Genomic DNA, 25,888 nt, shown 5'->3' on the forward strand with positions numbered 1-25,888 from the left:
ATTTATAGAAACAGCTACAGAGAAGAAACAGAACTGAGCTGCTGAGCTAACTATGCCTGTTGATTTTTTTAGTATAATGTTGTGAGTGATACATTTAGCTTGCTTGCCACAGTTTCTTTAATACCATTTATTATAATTTTATAATTTAAACTATTATATATCCCCAAGATAAATTGGGGCAGATGTTCAGTGGAACTAACAAACATAGCTGACCACCTGGACTCAAGTGTTTGGAATATTTTAGCCCTCTGATAAATCCTATGATTTTTAGGTTCATTTAGTATGTGAGAATTACATTAATAAAATTCATGGCAAATTAATCTTCATTTTGTTCTTTGTTTCACATTGTAAATGCATAATAATAATAAAGGCATATTGATTACGTAGTATTTTTACAGTTTGTTCAAGTGTTGTGCGTGCAGTTGTCAGCCACATCTGTGAATGTCCATTTCCAGCTTTTCAACACCAATTGTTACAAAGAACTTTTTCCATTCATGCAAATGATGTAATGTGTTATGAAACACTTAGAGTATGACAATACAGCAGCTATTATTGTTAACCTCTCTTGTGCTCTTGGCATAGGAATCTCAGTTTTTTCTTGTTATGTTTTGTGTAATTAATTTTATAAATTATTGTGCACTAGGAAACTAATGTGGCATTACCATCTGCCCATGCCCATAATTCAAAATGAAGAATAAAATCAAAGGTTAAAAGACAATTGAGGAACAGTTACTAAATACAATGATAGAGGGGCAGTTATGCAGGAAAAGCAAAGCTCTATCCAAAGAAAGTAATAGTCTTCATATTCTCAAACTAATTCTGCTGTGATGAGGATAATTTTTCAAACAAGACCATGCAATGATGTGTCTTCTATCACAGAGAATTGGATAACATATCTAAAGATGTCTGGGATACTCCACAACACTAAGGCAAAAAAATCACATACATTTGCATGAATGGAAAAAGTTCTTTGTAACAATTGGTGTTGAAAAGCTGGAAATGGACATTCACAGATGTGGCTGACAACTGCACGCACAACACTTGAACAAACTGTAAAAATACTACGTAATCAATATGCCTTTATTATTATTATGCATTTACAATGTGAAACAAAGAACAAAATGAAGATTAATTTGCCATGAATTTTATTAATGTAATTCTGACATACTAAATGAACCTAAAAATCATAGGATTTATCAAAGGGCTAAAATATTCCAAACACTTGAGTCCAGGTGGTCAGCTATGTTTGTTAGTTTCACTGAACATCTGCCCCAGTTTATCTTGGGGATATATAATAGTTTAAATTATAAAATTATAATAAAGAAAGTGTCATTCTTCCCAATTGAAATTATAGTAAGAATCACAGTGTACACCTGGTTAGTTACCAGGAACCAGCTGATTCCTGGAGTAATTCCACCTCCTTTTAACCTCACAGTAATTTGTTCATGGTACTGTGTCCTAAGATTCTGTTTCTCCACTTTCTTGCTGCTTGTTACAGTCATATATATATATATATATAAAAAAGCAAGTTTTAAGTGCCAACATTCTGGTTAGGGAGTATTTACATCCTCTTTAAACAGGTGCTAAATACCATGGCATACATAAAGTAGTGGAGATAGGTGCTTAATCCAGATATTTGGGGACAGAACTATTTTTTCAAGATAGTAGAACAGTCTGCTACTCCCATGCCTTTAATCAGGGGTTGAATCCAGGAGAGGTGCAGTGGCATGATCATATTCCATTTCAGCAGTGTAGCTCACTTGCAGCAGCTTGAGTTCCTTGCAGCTGCAGTTCCTAGGTCCCCTGCAGTATAATGTGGGCTGGCATGGGATACACAGGAGGACCAAGCAACCTCCCTGTCCGGGGAGTAGAGGCGCCAGGAGGAGCGCCACTGGCACTTCCAAGTGAGTGCACGTGACTGGCGGGGGGATCGGCCATCCCTGACCTGGCCACTGGGGGGCAAGTGCCCCGCCTGACTCAGGAAGCACCAGTTCCCCATGCCCCTTTCTGAAATCCTAGATCCTCCCAAGCATTTAATGACTTTGATCCTGGGGCTGCTGAACACACATGTTGTACCTCAAAGCAAGCTAGAGAGTCCTGTATCTTGCACCAGATGCTAATAGTCTCCAGGGAGGAATTGGATATGGGACCCAATCTGCAGTGCTTTTGGCTGACTTTGTTTCCATGTTGTTTTGTCATATATGTTTGGGAGGATGGAATCTATTAGCTACTGCAATAATAGTCTTTCAGTAATTGTGGGTTACCTAGGAAGAAGGAATAATTAAGTGACTAGATCTGCTTGGAAGTGGGACTGCTTAGTGGTACCCAAACTCTCAAGAGAGAATTGGTGTCTGTATGCCATGATTGACTGAATTTCCTCAGAAGTCCCGAGTATTTTGGAACCTATGGAATACTTTTCTAGTGTTATCAATTGCAGAAATGACATTTGGAGTCTAAGTGTGAAGCAAACTCAAATTAGAGTTTATTTTTCATTTTTCTCTGAAACACAGACGTACAAAACTTTGCAAAACTAAGACTGGATTTCCCATCTAGGTATGATGTACTTCATTTTGTATTAAACTTAATCAGGTACATAGACATCAGGAACTGTGAATTTTCTATATACCTGTTGAGAGGAATATGCCAATGGATGCTGACCCTCCTGTCTTTGAAATATCCTTTCCAATATTTAGATATAGGAATTAATCCTCCCACACCTTTTACAATGTATATGTTTAATAAGAAAAATGCAATGATCATATAACAGCTTAAGACAAATATAGCATAAAATATTGTAAGGGAAAAAACATATATCATTACTAAGTAAATCATGATGAGTTCTACAGAGATCTGAAAACTTAATAATTGAAAAGACCTATTTAAAAGTGTGTTTTTTTATTTCCAGAGGGAAAAATTAAAGGAAATAGAGGAAGAGGAGAATTTTCAACAGGCCTTATTGCTGAGCCATAATTTAAATTGTATAGATAATCTTTAAAACACATTACATTTTTAAAGAGTTGTTTGTTTGGCCAGATCGGAAAATAAGAGATATGGGTTGCTTGGGGCAATTTTCTTCCATTTTCTCTTAACGTTCACTACAGCTAATCAAGGTTTATTCACACTTCATAATTTTTTTAATCAAAAAATGATATTTTTATCCCATTTAATCTATTTTTGATTTATGAGAAAGATTTCCAATAAATATAAAAATTCTGCTTTAATATTTTTTGTAATATTTTAAATTAAAATAGTTTTAAAATGAAAATAACATTTTGAAGTTTGTAAAGTCAGATTTTACATTTTTGATTAACAGTAAACTTTATTCTGTGGTGAGGCTATGGATTTTAAGGAAAACTACTTTACATTACAGAGTCTTGCCATTATAAATGTTTTAAAGCAAAATATTAAAGTAGCAACATAAAATGTATCCAGTCATTCATCTCTTGTACTACAGATTATCCTTTATGTCTTTTCTATACTAAGTTTAGGATACATCTAAAGGGTAGTGAGTGATATTACAAAATAATTTAGCCCTTTGAATCTCCAAATGACATTTGCTGGAACCTAATCAAACGTAAGTTTCATTCTTAGCATTAACTACTATTTCCAGTTTTTTTATATGAGATTTTTATGGAATTTTTCAATTCTGTTATGTTCACACTAAAATCACTGTCATCCTTCCAATTGGCTTCCTGTTACATACATAACATTTTAAACATTTAATTTAATTTAGAAATAGACCAGTACAGTAGGAGCCGAGTTTGGAATGGGCTAAAACCTAGAGTTTAGGTTTGAGTTTGAATCTGGACGGTAGTCATTTAATGATGCTGGAATCTTATGGAAAGTTCTTATGAAATGTTGGCCAAAATAGTAGAAGTCTTGCAACAGTGTGCTTCTGCAAAAATCTTGCTGTTTAGATTTTTGGGCTCCATTCAAGCTTAAATCAAGAGAAATAGGCACTTTCTGGGTTTAGGTCAGATACGAAAAAAGACCCCATAGTGGTGGTTCATATCTAAAAACAAAAACCATAGTGGAGATTCATATCTAAAACTCATGTACGTTTTTTAAGACAGTTAAGAGTCAAGGTTCTGTAAGGCTTTCACAATAACCAAAATCCCTTTGATGTCTTTAAAATGAGATTCCAGGGGCAACAGAGCATGGAAAGTCCAATCCTTGTTGTAAATCCTCTTATGTTGAATCAACATAAGCTCTGTTTTTTGGCTTCTACTTTTTTCTGTACAAAATCTAATAAATCTGCAAGACTCTTGTATTTAGAGCTGAACTGAAGGAAGCTCAAGCATTAAGAAAGGAAGACCAAATTTGCAAAAAATGTGGAGATGTATCACTAAAAGGTCCACCCCTGATTACTGCCTGCTGAGAGAGGAATACTTCATTGTTTTATCAATAAGGGCACTTTTAAATGAAGCTGAACTATTGGTGTTTTTGCTTTGGAAATGTAAGCAGCTTATACTTAGGCAAGATCCAGTAAATGGGTGCCAAAAGCAAAATAGATTCTGAACTATACAAAACTATACTATTGAACTTTCTATTTCACATCTTTTACTTAATTCTTACTATAATCTTACACTACTCTGTGGATGTCCTTTTACAGCATCTGATGAAGTGACCCTTAGAATCACAAAACCTTATGCATCTCTAATTTAATTTGTCTGTAAGGTGAATCTCTATACTGCCTTTAGTCTCTCAGGCTAGGGGCAGAAATTACATATAAAGTGGTATAAGTGATCAGAAATCGGTTAAAATCTGTAACTCAACAGAAATTCAGTGCACATAAACCTCTTTCAAAATGGCTGAAACCAGTTTAAGAGAAACCTGGATGGATATAGTATCAGGCTTAACTGATTTAAGTTAAATTGGTTTATTGAATCTCTGTTCCCCAGATCTCCTCCAGATTCAAGTTAATTCACAGTCCCCCAGCATCCCAGGATGCTTTGCACCTCCCCCCACAAACCCTCCCTTGCAGGGTGGGTGAGCTAGCTTTGGCCCAAGCTGTCTGCTCCAGCCAAACAATGAGGCATGCTCTAGTTCCTCCTGGCTTCTGGCCTGGGCCACTGCAGTCATGTGCCTGTATTTCTGGAATCAAAAGTGAATGTCTGTTCACTTGCTAATTGTTTCAATCTGTGCAGCTTAGACTAACCTGTAAAGATTGAACCAATTCAGCCTCCGGCTTTTTGACTATCTGTATTTAGCCTCAGCGGGAGGTTTTTGATCCTCACTCTGTATTTCAGTTTTGAGGCTGATGAGTAGAGTTATGCCTGTCATGTATAGAGTGATTTTCTATGGCTAGTAGAAGAGCGTACTATCCTCTGATGTACAAAGTTGATTCAAATTTTCAGCTTTATGCCCAAAAAGGGGTCTTGGAAACCAGGTACCAAGATGCTTAATACAAAGGTCCTGTTCCAAAAAACAAAACCCAGGTTCCACAGTCTGGCAATACCTTTTCATTTTTAAAGATTTCTTTAAAGCTGTTGGTTTTGTGTACATCAAACATTCTTCTGGTACCTATGTACGTATTAACTGGCATAGGGCAAGGTTCAGGAATTTGTTTCTCTTGTATAGAAGAAATGTAGAGTAAGTTAAATTCTGGTACCTTGCCATTTCTTGGACTAAGAGCTACACTGTTTACACTTTTTTAAAAAAAAGGGAACTTTGAATAATGAGAAATTAATACTGATTATTTTAAAAACTTGATTCTGTATTTAGTCATGTAACTCCAAGCAAAGTGCAATTAATAAGATTAATTGTGCATTGAAACATAATTAAAGTGTTCTGTTTATTTTGTTTCTGCTGTTTTTTTAGTGTGACATTATTGTGGGCCTATTCTGTGACTTGGCAGAGAATTTTAAAATACAAAGAAGAGAAAAAATTAGATCTGACCCTGTTCTTTTATTGCTCCTTACAGTTTGTATTTTACATCCTTAACCTTGACTAACACGAGAAGAAATGTGCATTGTGGCTCTTCTCAAGTTTCCAGTTTAGCTTCATGGTGTTGTGTCATTCTCTAGAGATCCCCAAATTGTGAGGAAACTTGCTTTGCCCATTGTCCATGTTAAGCAATACATGGTCTGTGGATGAACTAGCAATTTCTGCCTGTAAGAGTGTCCATCTGGCATCTTTATCCAATATTAAATTCACTTAAAATATTAACAATGTGAAATTTCCCTGCTTACATTTGAGTATTTCATGATTCAGTCAGTGAACCACCAAGGGAAGGAGTGATGATTCCTCTTTTAAATCTGTCACCTTGACAGGATCCACCTAAAATTATGAATTTCATTCAGAGTATAGGATACTGCAGTTTCTATATCATCACCTCCATTTCTTATGGGAAAAAGTAGATGTAGAGACTTCCCTAATTACTTTTGCATTGTTTTGACATTATGGAGTGAGGCTGGCAGCACCAGATATGAAGACATTTTTCAAAGCAGCAGCTGAAACAGTGACAGACACAGAAGGTAAAGTGGTTGATTTATCTGTGACTCAGTTGGAGTGATCTCATGAGAGGATGCTTTGGTTTACCACTTCCAGTCAAGCATTATAAAGTAGTATGTCACAGGACGGAGAGGTGTGAATTTATGCTTGAAGATTTATCCAGTTTGGTAATAAATATTCTAATTTACATTTTTAAAGAGTTTAGGATAAAAGTAGGAATTAGGTTCTCCTTGGTTCATTTGTTTTGGGAAAAGTACATTAGTTTAATCTTTTTTTTTTGTGTCATCTGAACATAGCTTAGAAATGTGTATACTATAGGGCAACAAACATATATTTAGAACTGGTCTTTCATTTGAATTTAAATTGAGGGTATGCCAAAAAAACCCAACCCCAAACTGTATACACCTGTTTTAAATAAATGATGAGCTCATTCTAATCTAATTTGTGAGGTTCCCAGAAAATACAGCCACCATCGTTGTTCAAGGAATGTTTCCCATATCTTTCTATTCTGCTTATCCAACAAAAGTACTCAAATAATTATATCCTAGTATATAAGAGATAAATTAGCAAATGAACCATGTTTAATATACTGAGAGACTACTAACTTATCTATTTCTGCAATAAATGTGGCAGAGATTTCCTTATAGTATACCTGATGTGGATAAAACATTGAAGCTACACTTTTCTTTTTGAAATGTAACAGGTATCAGAAAAAAAATAAATCTGAGTTTAAGCTGAATGTAAAAATATAAATGTTAACCAGTCAGCAGCATGCTTTGGTGGTTTTAATGGTTTAACTACATTTTTTCCTTCATATTTTTCAGTAAAATGTAACCCTTCATCAAATATTAAGACATTTGCATTTCAGGGAAAATTTTCAGAGATAAATATGCTACATTTACCTGAGATCTAATTGATATTAGTCATGAAATCATGAGAGAATAAATCTATAGAAAATAATATGCTACAACAATAAGAATCACAGATTAAGGTCCTTTACTTGAATCTGAAATACTAAATTGCAAGCCAACTTATTGGTTAAACAGCATGAAATCATAAAAAGCAAATCCAGAGCATCCCATAGGGTTTAATTATACAAACTCTTCTGGAGGTTTTGTATACAAGCAAGTAATAGATCAAACAAACAAAGATACAAGACTGCAACATTAATAAACATATGCCTTTAAAAAACAGAGGGGAAAAAACATTTAAATGTTTTAGGGTGAATGCTGGCCCCATTGAAGCCTAGAGTTTTGTCATTAATATTAGTGGAGAAGGAACTGGATTTTAGACTACAGTCATATGGTCCTTACTGTTTCAATATCCCATTGAAATTCAATGGCAGTCTGCCTGAATGAGGATGAAATAAAAATCTTTATATTTGTCTCTCAGCCATTAAACTGATTTGTCATTTAAAGCAATATGGTTGTCCATTATATAATTAATTGTAGAAAGAAAGGAGACTGATATAGATGGTTTTGAAAAGAATCAGTAAAATGTATCAAGAAAACTCCAGCTGCATAAGATGCCAAGCATTATAATCATGAGGTAAAACAGTAAAACGTGCTATTCTTGGCACAATAGCATAGCACTTGAAAAGAATGGCAAGAATTTATTATGCAGAAAAAAATCAAATGAAAATGACTAATCATATTACCATTCCTTTCACTTTGATTTTTGCAGCTGTTACATAAAATCTGTATGATTTACGTTGCAAATTTTGTATCAACATTTAAGGGCATCACAGGACAGATATTTGTTCTTTCTTTTGACAACTTATCTCTGACCTCTGAAATAGTAATAATTTTTTGCTTATTTGTTCCTTTGTGTTTTGTTTTATACTGAAAAATACCATTTTTCATTGTATCGTACAGAAATTGTACAGGAGTTTGTGTTTCTGAAAAGTAGATATTATGTTTGAATAAATTTACAGTACCATTACAGTGACAAAGTCAAATTAGCAAAAGTAATGTGACTTTTATACCTGCATTAAGATTAATATCTTTGGCCAATGCTAAAATTCTACTTGATACAGTTTTGCAAAATGGTACATTTCCACCCTCTCTAGGTGAGTAATCTCTTTGGAAGTAAAAGGGAATATGTCTTCATCATCATCATCATCATCATCATCATAGTAATAGCGAGCTGCAGAAGCTATAACAGATTTTGTTCCTGACTTGGCAAATTATGTGAATGGTTTTGCAAGGCAGTTTACATAATTCTTTCCACTGAACGTTCTAGTATTGCGTATGTTTTAATTGTTAACTCAAACGCACCAAACTTCTAGGCAGTTTGTACTACATAAATGTGGTCTAATATTTCATAAGTACTTTATGAGCAAAGTTTGTGGTTATACTTTTTCATACTTACAACCTTAATTCACATGTTAAAATAGGTTCTCTGTTTGCTAATAGTTACCAGCTGTAACCAATACATTAGCAGATCTACAACATATTATTTAAAGTGACGCATTTCAAAATCAGTACCAAATGTCCTGCTGTATGATTAATTGGAAAACTTGTCTAATAGAACGGTCGCTACAATATATGACATTCTTGTGAAAATATTGTAAACAAAGGGATAAGAGCAGGTAATGCTTACTTTTTGGAAAGTATCAATTTAAATTGCAGAAGTGGATGTATTACTTACTGTAGTTGTTGTTTGCTTCTCGTGTCCCCTTAATTTTGCCTCTTTCATCAATCCTCATATACCATTGTGTTCGACAAAAAAGTCTTCTCACTCTCACATCCCCCCCTTCCATATAATCATAGCTTCTGGTATGTCTCTCAGGGCTGGAACAGTTCACATTTGTAGCCATTTGCTCTGGAGTCATGTCATTGCAAGCTAAAGATATAGTGCCCATTAGAAAGATAATGTAAAAGTATAATCTGTAGAGCAAAATTGGCAGGATCCATGTCAGTATCCATTTGTGCATTATAGTGCAGTGTTCTGGGTGTTCATGAAAAACATAATGAAAATTAAATCTCAAGTAGTTTGTTGCTTTTAGTTCATTGACCTGCCTTCTGTCTTTACTGGAAGTTGTAGATTGATTTAAATAAGATATCTCCCTCTTCAAGAATTTTGATCCTTATTCCTTAAAAGTTACTGATGTTGAAACAGGATAACTCCTTAAGTATCCTTTCAGTCGCGATATCCTTTAAAGAAGCAGGTAATAAAAACCTTGGTTGTTGTGACTTTCTGTACTACTTGAATTTGCTGCTTCCACTGAAAGTAAAAGATCTGTGAGAAAAGCAGTATGTATAAATCTTGTGTTGTCAATTGTTAAATATGTGTGAGACTATAAAATGCCAGATAAGTGTAGCAACAAGCCATTTAGCTTAACAGAGCATGACACTATTAATCTAATTTCTTTAACAAATTACACAAGCATACATACTATATAACTTTTATAAGAAGTTTTTTTACATCTGCATACATTTTACCTGCCTATACCTAAATTGTCTGCAGGTCAGTAAGAACTCTTTCAAAAAATCTGTTGATTCAACTGAGCTGTTAAACTTACACATGTTAAAATGCTATTGTACCTCTGATACTTACGATTCATTCATGTCTATACCTTCTTGTTAGCTCCATTATTTCTAGAGAAGTGCCCACATTTCACTAGTTTAAGCATCAGGACAGACTGGATATTTTTATACATATATAGTTCAGTTACTAAGAGATTTTTAACTTCAAGAAAATTACTTCTAACATGTATAAATCAAGAAGACAGAAAAAGCTAATAGCTGTTAGAAATGATAGCTTTCCTTTTAAAGGACTGATAACTTACTTGTTCCTGCTGATAACATCTGGATACACAAGTATTCCATTTCTGTTCTCTGCTTTTTGTAGCATGAGTCTCTTTACTGTAGCTACAAACTTACTCAGCTCAGAAAGGTTCCACTAGAATTATAATTGTTTCCATAAATCAACATGCAAGAGAGATGGGGTGTGTGTATGTGCTTATGCATGCGCGTGCATGTGTGTGTTGAGCCTGTTGTTCAGTCCTTTTCGATAAATACCTTTGCTGACCTCACTTGGAAGCAATTAGAATTTAACCAGTCAGCTGTCAGTTGAATGCATGAACAAAAATAAAAGGAGACTCTGGTTGTGTAGTATCCAATGGTCATCAGAGGGAGCTATGAACATAGTTTATGCTTTCAGTTTCCAAGTAAATACCTACTTTCTAGAAATGTATTTCAACATTTTTGGACAAAAGCTTTTTCCTGTCAGTTAAAACAAAACATTTCTATTTTTTTATTTAAGTTCAGTATTTTTCTGTCCTAACCTCTCCCTACAATGCCCTCTAGTTCTCTTTCTCTGTCACACACACACACACACACACACACCCACCCACCCACCTGTCTCATTCTTCCAGCAAGTCTCCTTCATGATAGATATGTATACTGCTTTTTGTCTTTCCTAATAGAGATCTGAAATATTCAGGTGTATTATCTAATACAGTTTGAGTCCATTGTGGCAATTGTGGATTGTGAAGCATGTTTGTAAAAAAAGATGTGTGAAGGCAAAACTGTTACATACAAAATCAATAAGATTCCTCTTTAATTGGCCAGTCAGATATTTTAAACCAAGTATTCAAATTAGGGATTTTTCAGAATCCAGAGAAAATGTGTTAGGGATTGAGATTCCCTATTATTCTCAATGAATCTTTTCTGGAAATTTCAGTATGAGTATTGAAAGTTGCAGTGGTCTGTGTATTACCCACGTTAAACATGTTCTGTAATGGATGATTTTCAAGCTCAGATCTTGGGAAAAGTAATATAACAGCTAAGTATCTTCCATTTTATCTTCCAGTAAGTTCATTTTTAGCTTGTACTGTCAGTCTTCTGCCCAACATCTCTGTTCCATTTTACTTCTAAAATAATTCTGTAGAGAATTTTGACAATATTCTACAATTATAAAAGGTATCAAAACTCTTGTCTTCAGTAAAGAATACAGAACTGAAGCGGCTTTATTCTAATATGCACTCTGTTCTTATAGAAAGACTTATGTAACTTTTAAAGTAAACAGGAATGTAACTAAACTCACCTACATGAAAAATAAAATTATTTACTTGTAATTCTTTGAAAGTAATGTAGTTATCTTTAATCTGGTTCCATTTTCCCTAGTAGAAGTGGAAAGTATATACTTCCTTTACCTTGCAGGGACAGAACAGTTGAGGCAGAAAAGATTCCTTAAAGTTAGGTGGGTATCGTTAAAGGTGGATGGTGGTTTTACATTGGAACATTCCAAGTGAGTATCAGTCAAAAGCACGTGGCATCTGGGACCCTTGTTTCACTCTGTCCTTCCTTTTATCCTACACATAAAAAAAATCCCTTGTCCTGTCCAGGTGCTTGTGCCTCTTGCCCTCAAAGCTGTCTTAGAGCACTCCCCATGTTACTCTCTTTTCCTTATTTAAGATTCTAATCCTGCGGAGGGTAGGACCTCAAAAAATACAAATTTACTATAATTGCTTTCTTAAAATAGGACTACCATCTGTCCGGACTCATCCTCTTTTTGGGTCCTACCATCTCTGAGTGGGTGTTTTTTTAAAATATCAGCAAATGTCCAGTATTTTGCTCTGCCTCTGCTTTCCTGGCACTTTCTGGCTTGCCCTAGCAAGAATCTGCCTGGGGCTTGGAGTGGGGACATCATGTGGGTCTGTGTGCAGGCCCTGGCAGCTGCAGACATGTAAGTCATGTGTGTGCATGTATCTGTGTGTGTGCGCATGCACATGTGTATGTCAGCATGTATGTATTTATGTGTGTGGGTGCACATGCATGGGTACCTGCTAGCACTGGGGCTGCAGCAGGGCAGGGAGGTGAGGGAGCAAGAGGAAGGGGGTGAAGGGGCTCTTTGGGGGCATCAGGGAGCTGCATAAGCAGCAGGGCTGGATGGGCATGGGGCTGTGTGGCAGGAGTGAGGGGCACTGGGGGGGCAGGGGGCTGCAGGTCAGGAGTGAGGGTTATCAGCACTGTTCAACGTCTTCATCAGAGAGTTGGACAAGGGGGTAAGAAACACCCTGTTCAAATTCACAGACAACACTAAGATGTGGGGGGAAGTGGGCACGCTAGAAAGGAGGAATAGGCTGCAATCAGACCTAGACAGGTTACAGGGGTGGGCAGATGAGAACAAGGGTGGGTTTTAACACTGACAAGTGCAAGGTGCTGCACCTTAGGAGGAAGAACCAGCACCATACCTACAGGCTGGGGAACTCCCTTCCCGTCAGTACAGAGGCAGAAAAGGATCTTGGAGTCATCACTGATGCCAAGATGAACATGGGTCGGCAGTGTGGGGATGCAGTCAGGAAGACCAACCATACCTTGTCATGCATCCACAGATGCATCACAAGCAGGTCCAAGGAGGTGATCGTCCCCCTCTGTGCAACACTGGTCAGGCCACAGCTGGAGTACTGCGTCCAGTTCTGGGTGCCGCACTTCAGGAGGGATGTGGACAACATGAAGAGGGTCCAGAGGAGGGCCACTCGCATGATCTGGGGGCAGCAGGGCAGGCCCCATGAGGAGAGGCTACGGGACCTGAACCTATTCAACCTCCACAAGAGAAGGCTGAGGGGGGGGATCTTGTGGCCATTTACAAACTGGGACCAGAGGGGACCAGCTGGCACTGGGGGGGTCCCTGTTCCCCTGAGCACTCCCAGAAGTGACAAGAAATATCGGTCACAAGCTGGCAGAGGGTAGATTTAGGCTAGACATCAGGAGGTGCTACTTCACGGTCAGGGAGGCTAGGATCTGGAACCAACTTCCAAGAGAAGTGGTGCTGGCTCCTACCCTGGGGGTCTTTAAGAGGAGGCTAGATGAACACCTTGCTGGGGTCATTTGACCCCAGTACTCTTTCCTGCCATGGCAGGGGGTCAGACTTGATGATCTGCTCAGGTCCCTTCCAACCCTATGAACTATGAAACTATGAGTGTGGCTGCAGGTTGGGAGTGAGGAGCACCAGCATGATTTGAGGGTCTGGGTACTGTGGGTCAGGAGTGAGGGGCAGTAGCAGGCCTGGGGTGGGGCTGTGGCTTGGGAGTGAGGGGCAGGGGCAGAGCACAAGCATATCACTGCCCCCACCAACCTGTACCGCCTCCCCCCAACAGGTGTCCTCTTTTTTGAAAGTGGAAATATGGTAACCATACTTAAAACAACAATTATTTACATGCAAATTCATTTTTTTTCCTTCATGGTTATCTCTTTTAAAAGATTATTTTTTAAAATTCTAACAGTTGTATCAGCATGATACTCATGGCAGAATTTTAGATCCACATCCATCAATTTGGATGTAACATGCAGATCTGGGCTGCATTATGGGAAAGAATATAAAGGATACAAAATGCCATTCATCACCCTACATACCTGTATAGTAGGTGACATGCTGAAAAGCTGGCTCTGTGCCTCATGCACCTCCCTGACCCCCATAGTAACCTCATAGCAACAGTTACCTCAGAGAGGCACTTGCCTCAGTAAGTGTGTCTGTGCCAAATAAGGTAATGACATGAGTGTCGAACGGCTGAACATGATTGGCTAAACAGCATCACTCCCTGTATGAAGGCCTCCTCCCATCGAGGCTTGGGGAGAAGCTTGGAGAACTGACACGGACAACTGACTAACTGTTCATTGAGCTTTAAGCTGTTAAGTTGTATGCACCAGCCTGATCAACCGTTGCTCTTTCTGCTCGCCGCTGTCTCCCGCCACCGCTCCCCCTTGGCGTAAAATCCCACCCCGCTATCGACCATTTCAGCTTGCAAGCCATTGTAACTGTTACACTGCGTTGTCAAGCTCAAATACAACCTGCGTCTCTGTCAACCAGGGGACAGAAGTCAATAAATTCGTTCTCTGTTCAAACCGTTATGCGTACGTGCGTCCTTCACCTCATAAATCCAGATCCAAATGAACCTGAGGTAGCTCAGCTCCTCAAAGACTCAACAGTAGGGGTATGTGAAAATAGGATAGCTTGACGTTCTTTTAACCTTCTGTGCCCACAGTGAGACGCAGGAAAGGGCCCTGAAGCTTAGTTGATGGTACACTTCACCCTAACAGAGCTGTTGAAAGTTCTGCTGGGTCAAATATTCAGCCTGTTTTTGATGCCTTCAGGGGAGACCCATTCGTATGCACTTTTCCTGTTCTGGAATGTCTGAGAGAGGTAGCTAGCCCTGTTAGTTTGAAGTCAGGCAGAAAATAGGGTAGGGTAGTGCCTTAGAGACTAATTAGTTCAGAGGCATTAGCTTTTGTAGGCAACAACCTATTTGGTCAGATGCTGTCACCTATGAAAGTTTATGTATGCTTCTGAACTAGTCAGAGCCAAGACAGTAGAGTCTGCTGAAGTGTTCTAATTGGACACATCTTGTGTATTCAGCATCCCCTTGTTTCGAAATAGAGATGGGGGTGCTTCAATTAAGGCTCATTGAGCAAGATTTAGTTAAAGCCCACCCACCACCATTCTGAAATGTAGGACACTGAATACGCAAGACGCTTCAGGCATTTTAATTAAAGCAGCTCTTGGGTTCTAATAAAAACACCCTCCCCCCACCCCAGAGCCTGTGCGTAGGTACTCTAAGGTGTCACCCTGCCCTGCCTTCTTCCTGGAATTGCTGAAGTAATGTGCCTTTTGAAACACAGTCCCTCCACTGGACTCATTGGCAACTGGCTTTGGTTACAGTTTACCTTTGAAAGGTCTGGTGTCTTAGGGAGCCTATACACAGATGACCAGAGCAGGGTGTGGGGCCTGGGGCAAATCAGCCTGTGCGGGGCCCTGCCTCCAGATGCAAGGAAACCAGCAGCGGATTCAGCAGTGGGGGCGGGGGGGAGGGAGCTGCATAGGCAGCAGGGCTGGATGGGCATGGGGCCAGACACGGCAGATTCAGCAGCGGAGGAGGTGGGGGTGCCAAGCAGCCGGACATGAAGCCGGCAGCAGTGCAGAGTCACCACGGCTGCTCCACCCAACTCTGCAGGGCTCTCCAAAGTGTGGGACCCAAGGTGGTCACCCCGATTTGCCCTCCCCGCCAGGGATGGCCCTGCCTGTACACTAGCTTGGAGCCTGCTCTGATACGCTGTAACTACAGTGCATTGGAGCAAACTCAATTAAGTCTGCTAGAGTGTGGTAATTGCTGTGCTCCAGCAGCCTTCCCCATCTCGTGTGTCAGCATCCCGGCATATCAAAATGGCAGCAGGGCCACTTGAATTAAAGCTTGTTCAATGAGCTTTAGTTCAAATACACATGCTGCCATTTTAAAGTTGACACACAAGACACTGTGGCACTTTAATTAGAGCGCTTCCCCACCCCTGGAGCACATGTAAAAGTGCCCTTAGCTTGGTCTATGTCTTTCCAACATTTGGCCCCCATTCTTATCAGCAGCTCAGATTAGAAGGGCTTGTTTCACTTGCATTTATGCCAACAAGCTCTCAGTAATTCCATTTCCCAGTTTGAATTAAAAATGATAGCTTCTGTGGTGTCCAGTTGTGTCACATGATGCAGATAGTCAGAAACAAAACCTACTCTGTGTTGTGCATCTCACAATATGATGCAGATAAAAATATTTTGCTGCTTCTGTAGGCAATAGCAATTTGTATGGACTTTTCTCAGTTTCAGAGAGCTGGATGTACACCAGCCAGAGGTGTTCTGCATGCCTCTTCCTGAGCTCTCTAAACTATGTGGTATAGTATTGTCTTTGTTAGTGCTGCTTAACACAATGATCTTTATGAAAGCTTACATTTAAAGTAATTAAAAAAAATTTAAATAAGGCATTAACAGTAAATGTAATAAGTGAACAATGAGTTACTTTAAAATGGCTGGCAGCCGCAACCCCCTTGTCTCCTCCTCATTTTGCCCACATGTAACAACCTTTTTCAAAACAGACTAGCTGTAGTTTGCCTTAAGCACATTTTAAATATACAATGAAACTTAAAACCAGAAAGCAAGCCTTATTGTATATTTCCTAATGAAAGCACACTTTCTTGACCTGCTTGTGAGAGCCAGGTTTCCTTTCACAAACAGGATAATGTGACCCACTTTCTGTATAAATTAGGAAAAATCTATTCTTCTCCTAAACTAGCTTACTCTATTTTCAGGGAAGATCATCTAATTGGCTTGGCTAGCATTTCGGCCTTTCATCCTCCTGCAAAGACATATGTCTAGATCTTTGTAAAACAAATCACAGGCAAGTTTTTTTTCATGGCGCAAAGCAGCAACCTCCCAAATTTCCCTATAACATTGCCTTTCCTTTGCAGGACTTTATTTAAAGAAATGCATCAGCCCATTGTGATAACTTGACAGCATTACATTATGGAAAGATTTAAACATTACATACAGTAATTCTATCCCATAATAACTCCTTAGGCCTGCTCCCCTTACATTGCTCTATATATGAGCCCCTGCAGTGTGAATAGATGAGTAATTGTCTCTAAAATGCAAATGCTATCTACAGAATTGCCACAGTACAAATACTGAAATGAAAATAGTGGAAAAGAAGGGCAGCTGTTATGTTGCCAGTAGTGCCATCAGTATCCATGTCTCTAATTGAAGTAACAGAAACCCAAACAGCAAGTTAGACCTTTTATCTTTTAGGAGATACACATCCTTTCTTTTCAAATGCAGACTTAGCCTTGGCAAACTGTGCCTTCTTCACCCCAAGGCTGAACTACTGCAGCATGTTGAAGCTTCTTTTGCTCCATCTTGAAGTGACCTAACTCTTAGGTGATATAAACTAGCAAGAGCACATCACTTTGGTGCTCTGCATTCTTCAGTGGATCCCCATCCTGTACACTGTCTGCTTCAGAAGCTTCTTTGGGAGGGAGCCTGTCTCTCTTGGGCTAGGTACAGACATTCAAAAATCCCAAGGCAGATTTGATCTAATTTACGTGATTTTCTGTAAGCAGCGTAGTTTAGATTGGTAGCAAACAGAATACACATTTGCCCTTAGGTGGCAGGGAGCACCTCTTAGGATACCTGTACACTTGCAGAGAGCAGACTCGATTAACTGAGTCTGCTGGAGCATGATAATTAGCACATTCCAGCAGCCTCATCAAATGAGCTTTAGTTAAAGCACTCTAGCTGTCATTTTGAAGCGAGGGATGCTGAATACTGTACGCAAAACATTGCAGGTACTTGAATTAGAGCGGATCCTAGAGTTGCTCTAATTAAAGTGCCACCCTCCTATCACCAGAGCACATATAAAGATGCCCTTAGATTGGGTTCTGCAAATTTTTAAATCAATCTGTGTGCACCAAACTTCTGTTGTGTTACAGATATAGACTAGGGCTGTGCAAAGCTTCCAGCGCTGATTTGATTTGGTCCGATTTGGTGGCCAAATCTCCAAATCCAAATCAAATCAGGGGACCAATTAAAACGCCTGAATCAATTCGAAGCTCTCAGAATTGATTTAGAAAAGATTCGGAGAGCTTTGGTGATTCAGGCAGTCCCTGCCTACTGCAGCAGGGAGCTGGACCCGGACTCTGAGCTGGTAAACCCACTCTTCCAGTCCCCCCAATGGGTGCCCCACCTGCCCCAGGCTCTTAAGAAAAAACCCAATCCTGCCAGATTCACCAGCTACTGCAGCAGCCTCGGGGCTTCTGGGAGCTAGAACAGAGTCCCCCACATGGTGCGGAGCAGCACTGGGCAAAAGCTGGTGAGTCCCAGGTTTTGGGGGTTTTTGTTTTGTTTTTTTTAAGGGCTGGAGCTGGGATGGGCGGGGCAGCCATGGGGTGGAGGGGGGAGCAGGCAGGGGGGCTCATAACAGAGCCCCCATGCAGCATTTTTTTTTCAAAGTGTTGGGAGGTGAGGCAGGTGTGGCTGGGAGAGCAGGAGGGGTTTGGGGCCTGTGTGATTCAGAGATTCGGCTGAATCCGAATTGAATCACTGTGCCCCGAATCGGCTGAATCCAAATCCGAATCAAATACTAGCGGCTTTGAACAGGCCTAATATAGACCAGTTTGCTGTCACTAATACCAGTAAAAGTGTCATGTCTATACCTGGCCTTGGAGATTAGCATTCTGCTGCCAGAACTGAAATATAGCTAATAGTCAAAAGCAAAATTTTCAGCACATGGGAACTGGGCATTCTCAGTGTTAGATGCCCCACTCCCACCTCGGTTATCAATCAGAAAAAGTCAAGATAAACTTGAGTCTTGTCACCTATAGGATGCAATGAAGAATTCATTCTTAGAGCAGCTTGTTCCTCAATAATAACAGCTTCAAATTATCTTACAACCTCTCTTTTAGAGAGAAACCAAAACGAACCCATTAACAAAGTGATGTAAATAATGGAGTGCTGAGGAATATGACATTTTTGTCTGAATATTCTTCGGTTATGAGCTAAATGCAATTATACTGGGCAAATTAAAAAATATGTAGATATAGTTATGATTCCCACCCCTGCCTGATTATGAGAGTAGTTTCTTTCTGTTGGAAAACTTGTATGGGTCACGTTTTTGAAGGTTGATAGGATTTGATTAAATTGTAAAACATTAGAACCATATTTATGGAAAATATAGAACCAAAAGCCTTACTCATCTCTATGTAGTTGCTTCTGCGAATAGCTACATTTTATTCATATTGGACTAATTTAAACCTACAGGAAAACTGGAATTGGGTGTAATACTAGTAGATCTCATGGAATAATTCATAGTCAATAATTTGTCTGATGAATGTGTCCTGTTTTTTATGATCTGACTTATTTGAAGCAAAGTATTTTTCTTTCATTTTGCGGGAGAGGCAGAAGTGTAACATGATGCCTAAACACAGTGGCTACTGGTCCAGTAGCGCAGTTCCTTCTATTTTTTTTCACTACTCCCCTCCCCCAACCCCCTGAGTCAACAGCTGTACCCCAGTTGTCCCCCCTTAATTATGCTGCTGGGAGAAGAACAGGGATCCTGGAGGGAATGGCTAAGTTGAGGGTAGGCTTCTGAGAGACAGAAAGATTCATCAAGGCCGACTTGGCCTGGAGGATTGATCTTCATGATATTGACCTCTGGAGGAGCAGAGTGAAATGAAATAGTGGGATGCCAGGTATTTGTTATTTTGGAGTCAGATTAATTCCTCCTTTCTAAGGGACACTTGTTTACAAAGAATTCTCCACTGCTATTTGTAGCTTGATTACCAATACTAATAATTTACCTATGATACCATCAGGATACTTACTGTAAGTATGATTATTCATAACCTCACATAGCAGCTAAATGTATTGGCATAAGGCTTTTGGAGGAGGCAGAGAGAATAGAAGACTGGAGGTGACATTCAATAGTCCACAGAAGACAACAGTTTGCTGTCACTGAATAATTTTATTTGTTGGTTTATTTTTGTTAAGCTGGGAAACTATAGTTTTACAAGACCATCACTTTCATATTCAACTTTTACGTTACAGAACAGCTAAGATTTAATCTATGTAGTGATCTATTCTGCATCATCTTAAATAGCTTTTATTTCTTTTGGTGGTTATTTTTGTTATGTGCAACACAATTTAACATTTAAGTTAGAAAGCAGCATCTACTAAACACCAATGTTTGTATAAGATTTTGTTGCAAAAGATTCCTAGAGCTTTGCTGAAATATACCTTTAAAAAACAATATAACAAAATAAGTATTTTCATGAATTTGTAATGATTAACATTTAACTAAGTCAGTAATGATAAATATGGAAAGTATATCTTCAGATGAAATCTGTATATTCCTCTAAATACAGCTAGGCAAAAATTGAATGCCACCTCTTTTTAAATGATGTTATTATTTAGATTTTTATCCCACCCTATCCAAAAGGATTATGTAAATAGAAACAACCCCCCCAGATATGAAACAATATTATGTACACATTGTTTTCTATCACATTGTTTTTAAATGTCCAAGCAAATAAACATGTTTATAACTTTCTATCTTGACATAAGTGAAGCATTATATGGTTACTAGAAGTCTTTTAACATAAATATATATATATATTTACCAAGGTTTAAACAAAGATAAAGACCTGTTACCATAACAATAAAATGCCCATCATTAGCTTGTCTGTCTGTTAGTCTCTTCATCTTAAACTGTTTTGTGTTCCTTCTAACTGGGGCCTGTCTCAGGGCAGACTTCAGATGGGAGATTCTGCAGCATGCTTTTCTCTATATTTAAGATTTCATAGACATTCAGGCTGGAAGGGACCCCAGAAGATCATCAAGTCCATCCCCCTGCCCGGGGGCAGGAAGTCAGCAGGGATCATAGGATCCCAGCAGGGTAAACATCCAAATAGGTCTTGAAGGCATTCAAAGGAGTTTGTGACCGTTCAATCTCATCATCTCTTAGAGTGCTGTGGTGAACAGACATTCCCCCAGATCCTGGTGTACACCCCTGATAAACTTATAGGTGGCTACCAGATCGCCCCTGAGCCTGTACATTTCCAGGCTGAAGAGTCCCATGGCTCTCAGCCTCTCATCCTAAGGTCTGTTTTCCTGACCTCTTATCGTGAGCATAGATTTCATAGACATTAAGGCTGGAAGGGACCTCGGAAGATCATCGAGTCCAGCCCCCCGCCCAAAGGGCAGGAAGTCAGCTGGGGTCATAGGATCCCAGCAAGATAAGCATCCAATTTACTCTTGAAGGTGTTCTATGTAGGTGCTTGAACCACCTCTAATGGCAGGCTGTTCCAGACCTTGCGGGGAACAAACGTTCCCCCAGATACTGGTGGCCACCCCTGATAAACTTATAGGTGGCCATCAGATCACCCCCGAGCCTGTGGTTTTCCAGGCTAAAGAGCCCCATGGCTCTCAGCCTGTCATCGTAAGGTCTGTTTTCCTGACCTCTGATTATGCGCGTGGTTCTTCTCTGGAATCTCTCAAGCTTCTCCACATCCTTTTTGAATTGTGAAGCCCAAAACTGGATGCAGTACTCCAGCTGCGGCCTCACCAAGACCGAGTACAATGGGAGAATGATGTCCCGGGATTTGCTTGAGAAGCATCTATGGATGCAAGCCAGCGTTTTGGTTGCTTTACTAGCCTCAGCATTGCATTGCAGGCTTATGTTCATCTTGTGGTCAATGATAACCCCCAAGTCTCTTTCTTCTGTAGAGCTAGCCAGTGTAGCACTGCCCAGTCTATAAGGATGCTGCAGGTTTTTCTTTCCAAGGTGGAGAACCTTGCATTTTTTGGTGTTAAACACCATCAGGTTCTCATCCGCCCATTTGCTGAGCTTGTCCAGGTCAGCCTGGATCACCCGTATGTCTTCTGGTGTGCATGCTTTGCCCCAAAGTTTGGTGTCATCGGCGAACTAGGCCAGTCCACTTCTGATTCCAATGTCCACATCATTAGTGAAGATGTTGAACAATATGGCTCCAAAGACAGAGCCTTGGGGGATCCCACTGGTCACAGAACACCATGATGACTGACTTCCATCAATTACTACCCTCTGAGTCCAAACACAGAGCCAGTTTCCCAGCCAGCAGACTGTGGTGGACCCAAGGCCGAGGTGATCATGGGATACCAGATCAAAGGCTTTTTTGAAGTCAAGGTATATGACATCAATCTCTTCTCCCTTGTCCAGGTGATAGGTCACCTGGTCATAGAAGGAAATAAGATTGGTCAAGCAAGGCCTACCTGCAACAAATCTGTGCTGGCTATCCCTCAGGATGTTGGCGTCAGCCAGTCCATTAAGGATGGCCTCTTTAATAAACTTTTTTAAGAACTTCCCCGGGATAGAAGTCAGGCTGATGGGCCTATAGTTAGCCGGATCCACTTTTCTCCCTTTCTTGAAGATCGGCACCACATTGGCCTTCTTCCAGTCTTCGGGCACTACGTCAGAGCGCCAGGAGTTTTTAAAGATCTGTGCCAGAGGCTGGGTTATGATGCTTGCCAGCTCGTTGAGTACCCTGGGGTGTAGAGTGTCAGGGCCGGCTGACTTGAAGATCCAGCTTCTCAAGGTGTTCCTTCACGAGGGTTAGATTACAGGGCAGTCGAGGGGAAAGAGACTTAATGGTGGGGGTCTACTACAGACCTCCCAACCAAGGGGAAGAGCTTGACCAAGAATTCTTAGGTCAGCTCATGGAGGTAGTGAAGTCTAAGGATGTGGTAGTCATGGGGGACCTGAACTTCCCGGACATCTGCTGGGAAGAGCAGTCAGCCAGGTCTGACCACTCACGTAGGTTCCAGGACCTCCATCTAACCCAGGAGGTGCGCAGCCCCACCAGGGGAGGCGCCTTGTTGGACCTGGCGATGACCACGGGAGATGACCTGGTGAGGGGGTGGCGGGTGCTCGACCACCTGGGTGACAGTGATCATCGCCTGCTGGAATTCATCATCCAGTGCAAGGTGGCAAAGTCCTGCAGCAAGGAGGATTTCAGGAGGGCAAACTTCACCGAGCTAAGGCGAATAGTCAGGGATGCACTGAGGTCCCAGAGGGGAGAGGTGCCAGGTGTCCAAGGAGAGTGGTCACTCCTCAAGGAGACAATCCTCCAAGCCCAAAGAGAGGTAATCCCAATGAGGATCAAAGGGAGCAGGAGGGCAGACAAGCCCCCATGGCTCACCAAAAGCATCTGGGAATGTCTCCTAGCTAAAAGGGAGGCATACACCCAATGGAAAGGAGGGGTCATCACCAGGGATGACTATACTGCAGTTGCTTGGGGATGCAGTGGGGCAGTCAGGAAGGCCAAGGCAGAGATGGAACTGGGACTAGCTTCCCAAATTATGGACAATAAGAAGTCCTTCTTTAAATACATAGGGGGTAAAAAGAAGGTTCCGGGTAATGTGGGGCCCCTGCAGGACACGTTAGGAAATTTGGTCATCACACCAGACGATAAAGCCAACATATTTAATGATTTCTTTGCCTCCATCTTCCTAAGCAGGGACCGGAACAGCCAACCCCCCCTCTGGGCCCCCCTCAGGTCCCAGGGGAGGCACACCTGGGCCAAGGGTTAGTGGGGAACTAGTTAGGTAGCTTCTGGAGGGACTGGACGTATTCAAATCAGCCGGTCCAGACGATCTCCACCCTAGAGTACTAAAGGAATTGGCTGAGGTCATTGCAGGATCCCTGGCACAGCTTTACGAGCACTCGTGGTGCTCTGGTGTGGTGCCAGAGGACTGGAAGAGGGCCAACAAGGTTCCCAGCTTCAAAAAGGGGAAGAAGGAGGACCCGGGAAACTATAGGCCAGTTACTCTTACTTTGATCCTAAACAAGCTGTTCGAGAAAATTATGCTGGCACACATCCATGAGGGGCCAGCAGGGGATTTCATGCTTAGGGGCAACCAACATGGGTTCATCAGTGGCAGGCAGACCAACCTGGTGGCCTTCTATGATCAAATAACCAAATCATTAGATGCAGGAATAGCAGTGGACATAGTCTTCCTGGACTTTCGGAAGGCCTTCGACACTGTCTCTCACCCTGTTCTCATTAAGAAACTGGGGGACTGTGGTGTCGACACCCACGCAGTCAATTGGGTTGCCAACTGGCTGGAGGGCCGCACCCAGAGAGTGGTGGTGGATGGGTCATTTTCAGCCTGGAGGAATGTGGGCAGTGGGGTTCCGCAGGGCTCGGTCCTTGGGCCCGCACTGTTCAACATCTTCATCAGCGACTTGGACAAGGGGGTAAAAAGCACCCTGTTCAAATTTGCTGATGACACTAAGATGTGGGGGGATGTGGGCACTCTAGAAGGGAGCAATAGGCTACAGTCGGACCTAGACAGGTTACAAGGGTGGGCGGATGAGAATAGGATTGGATTCAACACAGACAAGTGCAAAGTTATGCACCTGGGGAGGAATAACCGGCACCATACCTACAGGTTGGGGAACTCCCTTCTTGCCAGTACAGAGGCAGAACAGGATCTTGGAGTCATCATTGACTCCAAGATGAACATGGGTCGGCAGTGTGGGGAAGCAGACAGGAAGACCAACCGTACCTTGTCATGCATCCACAGATGCATCTCGAGCAGTTCCAAGGAGGTGATCCTCCCCCTCTATGCGGCACTGGTCAGGCCGCAGCTGGAGTACTGCATCCAGTTCTGGGCGCCACACTTCAAGAGGGATGTGGACAACATGAAGAGGGTCCAGAGGAGGGCCACTCACATGATCAGGGGGCAGCAGGGTAGGCCTTATGAGGAGAGGCGACGGGGCCTGAACCTATTCAGCCTCCACAAGAGAAGGCTGAGGGGGGATCTAGTGGCCTGTTACAAACTAGTCAGGGGGATCAGCAGGCACTGGGGAAGTCCCTGTTCCCCCAAGCACTGCCAGGAGTGACCAGGAATAATGGTCACAAGCTGGTAGAGGGTAGATTTAGGCTAGATATCAGGAGGTGCTACTTCATGGTCAGGGTGGCTAGGTTCTGGAACCAACTTCCAAGAGAAGTGGTGCTGGCCCCAACCCTGGGGGTCTTTAAGAGGAGGTTAGAGGAACACCTTGCTGGAGTCGCTGGACCCCAGTACTCTTTCCTGCCATGGCAGGGGGTTGGACTAGATGATCTACTCAGGTCCCTTCTGACCCTAGAAACTATGAAACTATGAGGTCAGCATTAATGGAGGGCAGGGGATCTCCCTCACCCGGACCTCCCTGTCCCATAGCAGGCACTGGGGACTGATGAAAGACTGATGTGAAGTACCCATTTAATAGGTTAACTTTTTCTTGGGCGTAAGTTGTCATTTTCCCCATCTGGTTCAGCAGGGGTCCAATGTTGTCCTTGCTTTTCCTCCGGCTCCCCACATATCTGAAAAAGGACGTTTTATTGTCCTCGATGCTCGAAGCTAGTTGGAGTTCAGTTGCAGCTTTGGCTTTCCTGGTTTGCTCCCTGCAGGGCCGGACCAGTGCAGAATAATCCTCCTTGGAGGTGAATCTCGTCCTCCATCCTTTGTAGGCCTTTCTTTTTAGTCTCAGGAAGTCTGCTATGTCCCTGGAGAGCCAGGGGGGCTGCTGTGCCTTCTTGCTGCCTTTCCTCCAAGATGGAATAGACTTAGCTTGTGCATTGAGGATCACTCCCTTGAGGAGCAGCCAGTCTTCTTGAACTCCCCTCTCCCTGGGGTCATGGTCCCTTAGGGCCTCACTGACAAGCCCCCTGAGGTTGTTAAAGTCAGCTTTTCTGAAGTCAAGGACTTCCTTGTTGCTGACTGACTTGCCAGCTTTACGGCGGATGGTGAAGGTGATCAGCTATGGTCGCTGTGATCCAGCTTCCCATCGATCACTAGGTCGCCGATTAGGTCATCCCCAGTAGCCAGTACCAGGTGGAGCAGTGCTTTGCCTCTTGTTGGCCCATAGACTTCTTGAGTCAGGTAGAGGTCATCCACACATGAGAGGAAGCTTTGCAACCACTCGGATTTTGCACAAGATGTCTGGGTAACTGAAGTCACACAGGACAACCAAGGTCCTGGAACAAGCAGCCTCAGTCAGATGAAAAGCATCTTAGAAGACATAGTTGCTTCTGCTATTATTATTTGAGGAGAAGGGAGCAACTGGAACTGACAGGGTAAGGAGACTAGACTAGAGAAC

General features: G+C 41.5%; 2 protein-coding genes across 6 annotated transcripts in view; one reads left to right on the forward strand and one right to left on the reverse strand.

The window, feature by feature from the left end:
- The window catches only part of FGF7 (fibroblast growth factor 7), an 86,907-nt gene extending 76,440 nt beyond the window's left edge, over positions 1–10,467 (reverse strand). For 3 of the 5 annotated variants that reach the window (XM_090028855.1, XM_090028856.1, XM_090028851.1), the window contains exons 1-2: positions 10,244–10,399; positions 9,103–9,693 (exon numbers count right to left, since the gene is read on the reverse strand). In XM_090028855.1, coding sequence (XP_089884981.1) covers positions 9,103–9,388 — 286 coding nt within the window. In that variant the 5' untranslated portion in view covers positions 9,389–9,693; positions 10,244–10,399. Of the gene's footprint in view, positions 1–9,102; positions 9,694–10,243 lie in introns of all 5 variants that reach the window. The other 2 variants (XM_090028857.1, XM_090028852.1) reach the window with 2 other exon arrangements.
- Positions 1–25,888, forward strand: part of FAM227B (family with sequence similarity 227 member B) — a 180,336-nt gene that overhangs the window by 92,868 nt on the left and 61,580 nt on the right. The window lies entirely within an intron of this gene.

Source organism: Crocodylus siamensis, chromosome 15, assembly GCF_052110815.1.
Source record: "Crocodylus siamensis isolate JL-2025a chromosome 15, ASM5211081v1, whole genome shotgun sequence".
NCBI lineage: Eukaryota > Metazoa > Chordata > Crocodylia > Crocodylidae > Crocodylus > Crocodylus siamensis.